At 43.7% G+C, this 12,718-nt stretch overlaps 1 protein-coding gene across 12 annotated transcripts in view; it reads left to right on the top strand.

Annotated features, from left to right (window-relative positions):
- The window catches only part of pja2 (praja ring finger ubiquitin ligase 2), a 57,603-nt gene extending 45,367 nt beyond the window's left edge, over positions 1-12,236 (top strand). For 11 of the 12 annotated variants that reach the window (XM_072281373.1, XM_072281370.1, XM_072281366.1 and 8 more), the window contains 2 exons: positions 176-291; positions 11,154-12,236. In XM_072281373.1, the coding sequence (XP_072137474.1) occupies positions 176-291; positions 11,154-11,279 (242 nt within the window). In that variant the 3' untranslated portion in view covers positions 11,280-12,236. The remainder of the gene's footprint in view (positions 1-175; positions 292-11,153) is intronic. The other variant, XR_011889508.1, reaches the window with a different exon arrangement.
- Positions 12,237-12,718: the final 482 nt, after the last annotated feature.

Here is a 12,718-nt window from a genome sequence, read left to right as displayed (position 1 = left end):
GCTGCACTTGCCCCTGCCTTCCTTTAATTTGCTCTTAACTAATCAATCCCAAACGCAGGTTGACTGCTAGTCAAGGCTCTATGGAGAGCTTTTAATATAGAACCTTTTTTTTTTTCAGTTGTGCTGTCTTGGATCTGTGCTGTAATGAATGAGTGGTTTTCTTTTGATCCTCCAGGCCTGGAACAATCCTGTGCTATCTGTTGCAGTGAATACGTGAAAGAAGATTTGGTTACAGAATTGCCCTGTCATCATATATTTCATAGACCATGTGTGACCCTCTGGTTGCAGAAGGTATGTTTCTCCAAAATTTTTTTAGAGATCTTTCTTGCCATTGTTCAGGATAGTTGGGACAACCTAATTTGCACAAACCACCATTTTTTGGATCTGAAGGCTTTATTTGTCAATCCTGCCCTTCACTGGTAAGGGTAGCAGTTAATGCCTGTCTTTGTTTGCCTTCAAGCTGGTGATTGAACTGTTGAAGATCTTGTGCTTTGGGCAGGAGGTGGGAGGAATTCCAGAATTTCATGATGGTGAAGGAATGACAATATAATTCCCAGTCGATAGCATGGCATATGGAGAAGTTTGTGAGGTTGGTCCGTTAACATACATCAACAGTACAGCTGCCACCATCCTCCTTCAAGGTGCTGTCAGGGGTTGGCAAGCCAAATATGAGCCAACAGGCTGAATTCCAGTGAGGTGGAAAAGACTTCTCCCAATATTCATAAGAATATGGCATCAAAAATCTTGTTTAAAATTACAGTCAGTGGCTTTTCAGAGGAACATACTCCACTAAATGGAAGAGATAGGCAGCTGGTTGTCATTATTGGAGGACAATCATCCCAGTTCCAGGACATTACTGCAAGTGTGCCTCAACATGATTTTCCTTCCATCATATGATCAGAAGTGTTTGATGTCCACTATTAATTTAGCACCTGGGTGATATCTATAGATTCATCGAGTTGAACAACTTCGAAGCATGTCCTCTAGCTCCATTCATCTATGCCAATCAGGATGCTCATCTATGCTAATACCATTTGCCTACATTTGGCGCATATTGCTGTACACTCTTCCAATCCATATATCTATTCAAAAGTCTTTTTGTAAATATTGTACCTGTCTGAACAGTCTCCTGGCAGCTCATTCTATATACCCATCACACTTTATATACAAAACTTTTTCAGATCCCTTGTAAACCCTTACCCTCCAGCCTTAAACCTATGCCCTACCCAGGGAAATAATGTCTGCAAACCTGGTAATTTTATAAAACTGTTAAGTTCACCTTTCACACTCTTTGAATCCACGGAAAGCAGACTGAGCCTAACCAGTCTGTTAAGCCCTCCAGACCAAGCAACATTTCTGTGAATTTTTCTGCATTCAAACTTGCACACGTTACTCCAAGTAAAGCTGAACAAATGACATCCCACCTTCAACACTTGAATGCTTTCGACAAGTCATCTTCAGCACTGAACTTGTGTTGCCAATTTCCAGGAACTGGGTAGTTGTACCTCATGCCCATTGTTCACTGACATTACCATTGTGAAATCCACCACTGGTAGAGCAAAGGAGCAAAAGGATTGCAAGGGACAAAACTGGCCCTCTGGAAGATCAGAGTGGTCATCCATGCATGGAGCCAGAAGAGATGGGTGAGGTCTTAAATGGATATTTTTGCACCTGCATTTACTCAGGTGATAGGCACAGAGTCTATAGAAGTGAGACAAAGCAGCAGTGAGGTCATGGACGGTAAACAGATTTCAGAGGAGGAGATGTTTGCTGTCTTGAGGCAAATTTGGGTGGATAAATCCCCAGGGCCTGTAGAGCTATTCCCTTGTGGAAGGCTAGTGCAGAAATTGCAGGGCCTTAACAAAAATATTTAAAACATCCTTAGCCATGTGTGAGGTGCAGGAGGATTGGAGGATAGCTAATGTTTTTTCTGTTGTTTAAGAAAAGCTCTAAAGATAAAACAGGAAATTATAGGCTGGTGAGCCTGACATCAGTAGTGGATAAGTTATTGGAAAGTATTCTAAGCGACAAGGTATATAAGTATTTGGACAGACAGAGACTGAATAGGGACAGTCAACATGGCTTTGTGCATGGAGCTCATGTCTAACCAAGATTTTCAGGGAAGTTACGGGGAAAGTTGATGAAGGCAAGGCAGTGGATGTAGTCTACATAGACTTTAACAAGGCCTTTGACAAGGTCCCGCATGGGAGGTTGGACAATAAGATTCAGTCGCTTGGCATTCAAGATGAGGTCGTAAATTGGATTAGACATTAGCTTCACAGTAGCAGATGTTCACCTCTCTGACTGAAGGCCTGTGACTAGTGGTGTGGTGCAGGGATCGGTGCTGAGTCCATTAGTGTTTGTCATCTATTATCAACAATCTGAATGATGATGTAAACTGGATCAGCAAATTTGCAGATAACACTAAGATTGAAGGTGCAGTGGACAGTGATGAAGCTTGCAGCAGGATCTGAATTAACCTTAAAATAGACTGCAAAATGGCAGATGGAGGGTAGGACTTAGGCTGTTGCTGGTAGGGCACCGAGGAGTGCAGTAGAACAAATGGATCTGGGAAAACTGATACATAATTCCTTGGAAGTGGCATCACAGGTAGATAGAGTCGTAAAGAAAGCTTTCGCTACATTGGCCTTCATATTGACTACAGGAGTTGGGATGTTATGTTGAAGTTGTATAAGACATTGGAAAGGACCAACTTGGAGTGCTGTTTGCAGTTTTGGGCACCTACCTACATGAAAGATGTCAATAAGATCGAAAGAGTGCAGAGAAAATTTATAAGGCTGTTGCCAAGACTTAAGAACCTGAGTTACAGGGAAAGGCTGAATAGGCTAGGAATTTATTACCTAGAACGTACAAGATTGAGGAGAGATTTGATAGAGGTATACAAAATTTTAAGGGATATAGCAGGGTAAATGCAAGCAGGCTTTTTCCACTGAGGTAGGGTGAAACAAAAAGTTGAGGTCATGGGTTAAGGGTGAAAGCAATGGAGGCTACCTCTGTAAATATATTTAAGACAAGCTTGAATAGATTTTTGTGTAGTAGGGGAATTAAGGGCTATGGGGAAAAGACAGGTAGGTAGGGATAAATCCATGGCCAGGTCAGCCACGATCTTATTGAATGGCGGAGCAGGATCGACAGGCCAGATAGCCGACTCCTGCTCCTATTTCTCATGTTTAGGGGGAGCGATTTTACTCAGGGTCTGGTGAGAGTATGGATGAATTGCCAAAGGAAGTGGTGAATGGGGGTTCAATTTCAACACTTAAGAGAAATTTGGACAGGTACATAGAGGGAAGGGGTTGGAGGGCTATGGTCCAGATGCAGGTCAAGGGGTCTAGGCAGAATAATAGATCAGCATGGATTAGATGATTCAATGGGCCTGTTTCTGTGCTGTAGTGTTCTATGGCTCTGTGGTAATATCATAAGATGCCCATTGACAAGAAACTGAACTGGACCAACCATATTAATACATAACAGGAGTGAACCTGGGGCTGTGTACCCTCCGGTCAGTAACTCACCAACTCTCATCCCAGAATATTTTCACTGTCTATGATAACGCATCAGCCCTCACCATTGAGCACTGTAGTTGCCTTGGATACCATAAGCAAATGCACTCTTGTTGGGATTGCAGTGATAATACCTTCCAGACCTTTGACTTCTTCCTAAGAACAGTGACTTTGACTGGAGCAGAGCACCACACGTTACAGGCTCCCTCCCCAAAGGTATTTACCATTCTGAATCAGAATACTCGTGCGTTGTCACTGTGTCAAAATACTGGAACTTCACATCTAGAAGCATTGTGGGAGAAACTTCACCAAAAGGTAGTTCAGAAATAGCAAATGGGTCATCAGCAGCTGCTCTTTGTCAGTTAGATGCGGGCAGCGACTATCCCATGAATTCAAAATTGTTTGTTGTCATTCTTCAGTAGAAGAGTGTAAAGGAGAACAAAATGATTGTTACTCCAGATCAGATGCAGCATAAAAATTTCTCAACAAAGAACACAAAAGAAACAAAAAAGCCCTACAATAAATATAAAAGCAATCCTTTAAAACACTACAAGTAACGGAGTGTGACTGTATATACACAGATTAGCTTGCTTACGTGAGGAAATCTGCAGATACTGGAAATCCAAAGCAACACACACACACAATGCTGGTGGAACTCTGCAGGCCAGGCAGCATCTATTGAAAAGAGTAAGCAGTCGATGTTTTGGGCTGAGACCTTTCATCAGGACTGGAGAAAAAGACATGAGGAGTCAGAGTTGGAATGTGGGGGGAGGGGAGGAAGAAACACAAGGTGATAGGTGAAACTGGGAGGGGAGGGGTGTGGAGATGTAGCCATGGACACTTGCATGGGTCCTAGCTATGCCTGCTTTTTTGGCGGCTAAGTGGAACATTCTATGTTCCAAGGCTTACTCTACATCGACAACTGCTTTGGTGTTGCTTCCTACACAATGCAGAGCTCTCTGACTTCATTAGCCTTGCCTCCAACTTTCACCCTGCCCTCAAATTTACCTGGTCCATTTCCAACACCTCCCTCCCCTTCCTCAATCTCTCTCTATCTCTGGAGACAGCTCATCTACTGATGTCTACTATAAACTTACTGATTCTCACAGCTACCTGGACTATATCCCTTCCCACCCTGTTACTTGTAAAAATGCCATCCCCTTCTCTCAATTCCTTCATCTCCACTGCATCTGCTCTCAGGATGAGGCTTTTCATTCCTGAATGAAGGAAATCTCCTTTTTCACCATCAGCGCTGCCCTCAACCACATCTCTTCCATTTTGTGCATCTCTGTCCTCACCCAATCCTTCTGCCACCCCACCAGGGATAGTATTCCTTTTGTCCTCACCTACAACCCCTCCAGTCTCTGGGTCCAGCACATAAGATTCCGTAACTTCTGCTTTCTCCAACAGATCCCACCACCAAGCACATCTTTCCGTCCTCTGATTTCCCAGGGATCACTCCCTTGTCATTTCGTCCATCCCCACTGATCTCCCTCCTGGCAAGCAGAACAAGTGCTACACCCACCCCTACACCTCCACCCTCACTACCATTCAGGGCCACAAACAGTCCTTCCAGGTGAGGCGACATTTCACCTGTGAATCTGTTGGGGTCATCTTCTGTATCCGGTGCTCCCAGTGTGGCCTCCTGTATATCGATGAGACCCGACATAGATTGGGAGACTACTGCACTGAGCACCTACGCTCTACCAGAAAAAGTGGGATTTCCCAGTGGCCACCCATTTTAATTCCACTTCCCGACATGTCAGCCCATGGCCTCCTGCACTGTTGCGATGAGGTCACACTCAGGTTGGAGGAGCAATGCCTTGTATTCCATCTGGGTAGCCGCCAAGCTGATGGTGTGAGCATCAATTTCACAAACTTCTGGTAATCTCCCCCCCCCCCCCGTTCATTCCCCTTCCCATTTCCCCCTCTCACCTTATCTCCTTACCTACCTATCACTTTCCTCTGGTGTTCCTCTCCCTTTTCTTTCTTCCGTCGCCTTCTGTCCTCTCCTGTGAGGTTCCCCTTCCAGTCTTGTATGTCTTTCACCAATGAACTTCCCAACTCATCTCGTCTGTGCCCCCACCCGGTACTCAGTTTCACCTTTCACCTTGTGTTTCTTCCTCCCCTCCCCCACCTTCTAACTCTGACTCCTCATCTTTTTCTCTCCAGTCCTGATGAAGGGTCTCAGCCCGAAATGTCAACTGTACTCTTTTCCGTAGATGCTGCCGAGCTTTCATACGTGGACTGTTTGTATATGTATAAGGTTGTACAGGGTGCAGGAGTTTCTGTACATGAGGTGACTGATAATACTAAAGAAATGCTGAGGTGATAGTAATTCTTCTAGGTAGCAGCAGGACATATGAAAGCACACTGGGACAGTGACTGTGTCTGAGTAGGTATGAGGTGTAAAGTATAAGGGTAAAGTGGCAGTGGATCACAGGGATGAAGTGTGCTGAGGAGCTGTGGATAGGAGTGGCTGATCAGTTCACAGGCTGATTAGCATCTGTGACCAGTTTGAACTGGTGTCAGGAGCCTGGGTCAACCATGTGAAGAGTGAAGCCATGCTCTTCGGCAACTGGTCTGATTATGTGAAGGTGTTGGGGATCTGGCTCGGGGAGGGGGGCGGAGGTGAGTAATGAGAACTGGCTGGAGTGGACTGCCAAGGTAAAGCAGAAAATGGAACTGTGGGGAGGGTGCTCCCTATCGATAACAGGGAAGGAGCTGGTCGTCGGGTGTGAGGTGCTCTCAGTGCTGTTGCCCTTGGCGCAAGTGTGGCCCATCCTCCGCACCTGCAGCTCGGAAATCACCCGAGCCATCTTCAGGTTCATCTGGGGGTCAAAGATGGAGTGGGTCAGAGGGGCTGCCATGCACAGGTCACTGGACAATGGGGGCAAGAACGTCCCCAATGTTGCCCTCATCCTGATGGCCAGCTTCGTGTGTGGCTGCTTCAGGTTGTGTGTGGAATCCAGATATGTGGGCACCAAGAACCACAACATGCCCAGGTTCTGCCTGTCACCCTGGTTAAGAAGGATGGGTCTGGCCTCACTCCCGCGCAATGCCCCAGTCAGCTGGACATTGCTGCACTGCCTGTCCTTAGTGGAGAAGTTCTTCCAGAACAACGCCTTTGACCACAGGGCCATCAGGCAGTGGTCAACACGGAATGTCCTGCAGGCACTGCAGGAGAAGGACGTGATGGACACAGTGGGGTGGTTCCCTGAGCAGACCATCCAGTTCATCTGGCAAAATACCTCATCGCCAGATCTCACCAACAGGCACCAAGATGTAGCCTGGCTGACGGTGAGAGGGGCCCTCCCAGTCAGAGCCCTCCTGTACGCCCAGAACGTCGTCTCCACACCCTGCCGCCCATGGGAGGACTGCAGTGAGGTGAAGGCAGTGACCCACCTCTTTGCACACTGTGAGTTCGTGGAGAAGGTGTGAAGGAGGATGGATGGGCTAGTGTCATGCTTCATCCCCAGCAGCTGTGTAATAGAGGACTCTCTGATCTATGGGCTGTTCCCAGGGATGCACACAGAGACAAACATCCAGGGCTGCTGGCAGATCATCAACTCAGTGAAAGACGCTCTTTGGGTGGCCCGAAACTTGATGGTCTTACCAGCACATTGAGATGGCCGTGCCAGAATGCTGCTGACTGGCGTATTCTGGGCTGCAGGAGTACGTGCTGAGGGACGCGCTGAAACTTGGTGCAGCCACCCCAAGGGCCCGGTGGAGAAGGACTACGGTATAGGATTCTTCTCCTGTGGGAGTGGGAGGGGTTGGGTGGCGGGGTGTATACCCCTCAACAATGGTTGTACAGTATGAACCAGCAGAGTACCATGTGAGTGGCTGAAATTGGTAAACTGCATAGAATGTAATGGTAATGTCTGTAAAGCATTCAGGGTTATTGAATGGTTTATTGTAAATAATTTCATTGTGAATAAAGAATATTTTGTTCAAAAAAACGTGGTAGGGTGGGTTAATGGGTGGGGTTGATGATCAGCCTGACGGCTTGGGGAAAGTAACTGGTTTTGAACCTAGTGGTCTTCGGTTGTATGCTACGTAATCACTTCCCTGCTGGGAGTGAGACAGACAGAACAGAAGCAGGTTGAGTGGGATCCTTCAAGATATTGCTGACCTTTCTCTGGCACTTTTCTGTATGTATGTCCTTGATGGCAGGTAGGGTAGTGCTGGTGATGAAATGTATTTCTGAAGTCTGATTAATATTCATTCAGAAATTAGTGTTATTTAAATTTAATATATTTCTAAACTTTGACTGATACAATTTTATTTATACAATTAAACTTTTATTCTTCATGTTTATGCCTGAGCATGTCAAATAGCATCTAAGGAGGGCTATGAACATGTTAAGGATACTAACAAGCTGAAATCAATGCCATCTAACCTGTTGCTGCAGCAGTGTCTGTTGCACTTGGGGCTTGAATGCTCCAAAGAGGTAACAAAATAATTACAAACAACAGGAATTCTGCAGATGCTGGAAATTCAAGCAACACACATCAAAGTTGCTGGTGAACGCAGCAGGCCAGGCAGCATCTCTAGGAAGAGGTATAGTCGACGTTTCAGGCCAAGACCCTTCGAGACCTGATGAAGGGTCTCAGCCTGAAACGTCGACTGTACCTCTTCCTGGAGATGCTGCCTGGCCTGCTGCGTTCACCAGCAACTTTGATGTGTGTTGCTTAACAAAATAATTGTGACTTCTTTGCAAGAAAATAGCGTCATTGGTGATGTAATTAAATTGACACCAAGGTTCAAACATGCTTGGAAGAAGGGGTGCATAATCATAACAAGGGAGAATTGACTGAAAATTTCTTTGAGAAAATGGGAACCTTCTAGTTATGCTTTTTCAAAAACATCAATTTGTGTGTGAAATGTACTCCTGTCTACACTTGTTTATAGTCAATGCAATGCCTGGAATTGCTGCTTTTACAAACATAGAAACATAAAGCCTTCAGCACAATACAGGCCCTTTGGCCCACAAAGCTGTGGCGAACAGGTCCTTACCTTAGAAATTACCTAGGGTTACCCATAGCCCTCTATTTTTCTGAGCTCCATGTACCTGTCTAGAAGCCTCTTAAAAGACTCTATTGTATCTGCCTCCACCACTGTCACTGGCAGCCCATTCCACACACTCACCACTCTCTGCATTTTAAAAAAAAAACCTACCCTTGACATCTCCTCTGTACCTACTTCCAAACGTCTTAAAACTGTACCCTCTCGTGTTAACCATTTCAGCCCCGGGAAAAAGCCTTTGACTATCCACACGATCAATACCCCCCCCCCCCCCAGAATCTCATACACCTCTATCAGGTGACCTCTCATCCTCCGTTGCTCCAAGGAGAAAAGGCCAAGTTCACTCAACCTACTCTCATAAGGCAAGCTCCCCAATCCAGGCAACATCCTTGTAAATCTCCCCTGCACCCTTTCTATAGTTTCTACATCCTTCCTGTAGTGAGGTGATCAGAACTGAGCACAATACTCCAAGTGGGGTCTAAGCATAGTACTCTAAGTGGGGTCCTATACAGCAGTAACATTACCTTTCGGCCCTTGAACTCAATCCTATGGTTGATGAAGACCAAATACACTGTATGCCTTCTTAACCAGAGAGTCAACCTGCACAGCAGCTTTGAGTGTCCTGTGGACATGGATCCCAAGATCCCTCTGACCCTCCACACTGCCAAGAGTCTTACCATTAATAGTATATTCTGCCATCATATTTGACCTACCTAAATGAGCCACCTCATACTTATCTGGGTTGAACTCCATCTGCCACTTCTCAGCCCAGTTTTGCATCCTATTGATGTCCTGCTGTAACCTCTGACAGTCCTCCTCACTATCCACAACACCCCCAACCTTTGTGTCATCAGCAAATTTACTAACTCATCCCTCCACTTCCTCATCTAGGTCATTTATAAAAATCACGAAGAGAAGGGGTCCCAGAACAGATCCCTGAGGCACATCACTGGTCACTGACCTCCATGCAGAATATGACCTGTCTACAACCACTCTTTATGTTCTGTGGGCAAGCCAGTTCTGGATCCTCAAAGCAAGGTCCCCTTGGATCCCATGCCTCCTTACTTTCTCAATAAGCCTTGCATGGGGTAGCTTATCAAATGCCTTGCTGAAATCCATATACACTACATCTACTGCTCTACCTTCATCAATGTGTTTAGTCACATCCTCAAAAAATTCAATTAGGCTCATAAGGCATGACCGGCCTTTGACAAAGTCATGCTGACTATTCCTTATCATATTATGCCTGTCCAAATGTTCATAAATCCTGCCTCGCAGGATCTTCTTCATCAACTTACCAACCACTGAAGTAAGACTCACTGGTCTATAATTTCTTGGGCTATCTCTACTCCCTTTCTTGAATAAGGAAACAACATCTGCAACCCTCCAATCCTTCAGAACCTCTCCCACCCCCATTGATGATGCAAAGATCATTGACAGAGACTCAGCAATCTCCTCCCTCACCTCCCACAGTAGCCTGGAGTACATCTTGTCTGGTCCCTGTGACTTATCCAACTTGATGCTTTCCAAAAGCTCCAGCATATCCTCTTTCTTAATGTCTATATGCTCAAGCTTTTTAGTCCACTGTAAGTACTCCCTACAATCGCCAAGATCCTGTTCCGTAGTGAATACTGAAGCAAAGTACTCATAAAGTACCTCTGCTATCTCCTCCAGTTCCATACACACTTTTCCACTGTCACACTTGATTGGTCCCCCTATTCTCTCACATCTTATCCTCTTGCTCTTTACATACTTGTAGAATGCCTTGGGGTTTTCCTTAATCCTGTTCGCCAAGGCCTTCTTATGGCCCCTTCTGGCTCTCATAATTTCATTCCTAAGTTCCTTCCTGCTAGCCTTATAATTTTCTAGATCTCTATCATTACCTAGTTTTTTCAACCTTTTGTAAGCTCTTCTTCTTGACTAGATTTCCAACAGCCTTTCTAAACCACGGTTCCTGTACCCTTCCATCATTTCCCTGTCTCATAGGAGCATACCTATGCAGAAAACCACGCAAATATCCCCTGAACATTTGCCACATTTCTGCCGTACATTTCCCTGAGAACGTCTATTCCCAATTTTGAATTATTTTTCAGGATAGCTCTTGGTCCATTGGCCTGCACATCCCCATAATCATGTATAGGCCAGCACTCTTGGAAAAACTCACTGAAATTTTAAATAATCATGCTGAAATAAAGCAGGTCACTTTTTAAAATTTGTGTTATGTGTACGAATGTTGAAAGGAAAATCTAGTTGATGTTGTAAATAAGGTTTTCATTAGCCTGTGCATACGCGTTGCTTGTGCATATGATGATCTTGACTTTTCGACTACTTTAGGTAAAAGGCCAGTAAATGTATTGTAAATGGAAATGTGTTGTGATCCATTGACTTTGTCAGAATGATAAAGTATGCATATTAACAGCTGCTGCAAGAATTTCTAGATTCATCATTGCACCATGGCTGTTATGGCAGAATTTTAAATTTCTGTAGTCTTGCCATTTTTCAGTACTTAATCATTCCTTAATAAATTTTGACTAGAATGGAGTAGAAGGAGGAATGGAATTGTTGGAATTACATTGACTTTATTGTTATTGCTTTTTCTCTCAGTCTGGCACATGCCCTGTTTGTCGTCACATTCTCACATCGACACTTCCAGAAGCTGCTGCAGCTGCTACGTTTTTGCCCGAACCAGCGACCCCTCCGCCTACGCGTGATGGTCCGACAATACGATAAAGTCTGATTTTACCCAGTGAATGTCAAAGGAACCTGCACTGTTTAAATAGGATCAAAAAGTATGAATCATATATTTGTGATTTTTGCTGTAGGCTTATTTTGTTTAAAGGCTGACAAAACTGTCTTACTACTATTGAGGAGTTTAATTCTGCATTATTATTTTATGTAAAATATCTTCAATTAATGGTTGTTCTTTTGTGACAGAAAAATAGATCTTGTAAATATTTTTGTGGGGTTAGATTTATGATGTACTTGTTTCTCTGTTTAAGTGTAGTTCTGATTAAGTGTTTTATTTTTAAATAATCATGTATTTTGATGCTGATAATTGTATTTGCAAAGAGCTTTGGGGCACAAATGTACTGTGAGGTTTATTTTGAAATTTAATTCTAAGTTTTTTTTTGTTTAACGCAGTAACACACTTACTTTACACTGGGTGATGGAGCGCGAGGAAGTTGTCTTAGTTCCATTGGATAACATTGTTTAGTTTCTTACAATGTGACCAGCATAATGACCCATAAATGAAGACAACATCTGAAATCACAACAGCATTGAGTATTGTTTCACCTCCAATAAAGTGCATCATTAAAACTGTAACCACTGCCATACTCTCTAAATGGAATGTTATCATGAATCAAAATTCTGGAAATAATTTATTTCAACATTTAAAATTAAAGCACATGTAACAAAGTTTTATAGTTAGCAGCTAGCAACATTGAAATTTTGATAGATTTTTACATAGAGAATCCCTTCCATATTTTTCAAGCAAGACAGTGTGAATTCTTAAAATGAATCTATTACTGTATTTATCCATAATACAAGCAGTGAGAATTGTCAGGTGGTCTTGTATAATAGTAGAAAATGTCGAGTACACATTTTGGTCAGAATGTCTCACTTTTATGTCAGAAGGGTGAACGTCCAATGAAATTGCTTTATATTAAAATAACAGTACCTTTGAAACCCTCAGTTTTCAATTCATGGGATACAGCTTTCATTTTTTGTTGTTGTGTATTCTTGGGATGAGGGGGGTATTGTTAGGAAGAACACTATTTCTGACTTGCCTCACATTAAACTCTGAGGAAAACAGTTGAGAGTCATATCATCTTTATGTAGCTTTGGCTCCATGAATTCTGAATCAGGTAAGAACAGCTTTCCTTCCCCAAGAGAAGATTGTGAACCATTTGAATCTTACAGCTGTCCAACAACTTCAAAGTTGCTTGCAAATCCAAATCGGTTACTTGGAAATTTTTCTAGACTTTTATTTAAATTCTCAAACTGTGAAGGATTTGATCATGCATTGAAAAGTAATGGGGAGAGCAAAAAGGGGCAATGAGATATCAATGTCATGTAAAATAAAGGAGAAATTTGGAAGATTCTATTAGTAAAAACCATAGGGAGATTGCAGGTCTCCTTAAGGGTGATCATAGTAACCTATATGTGGA

This window comes from Mobula birostris, chromosome 17 (assembly GCF_030028105.1).
Source record: "Mobula birostris isolate sMobBir1 chromosome 17, sMobBir1.hap1, whole genome shotgun sequence".
In the NCBI taxonomy this organism is placed as follows: Eukaryota; Metazoa; Chordata; class Chondrichthyes; order Myliobatiformes; family Myliobatidae; genus Mobula; species Mobula birostris.
The sequence above is the reverse complement of the archived record's forward strand: the minus strand, read 5'-3'. Positions and strand labels throughout refer to the sequence as shown.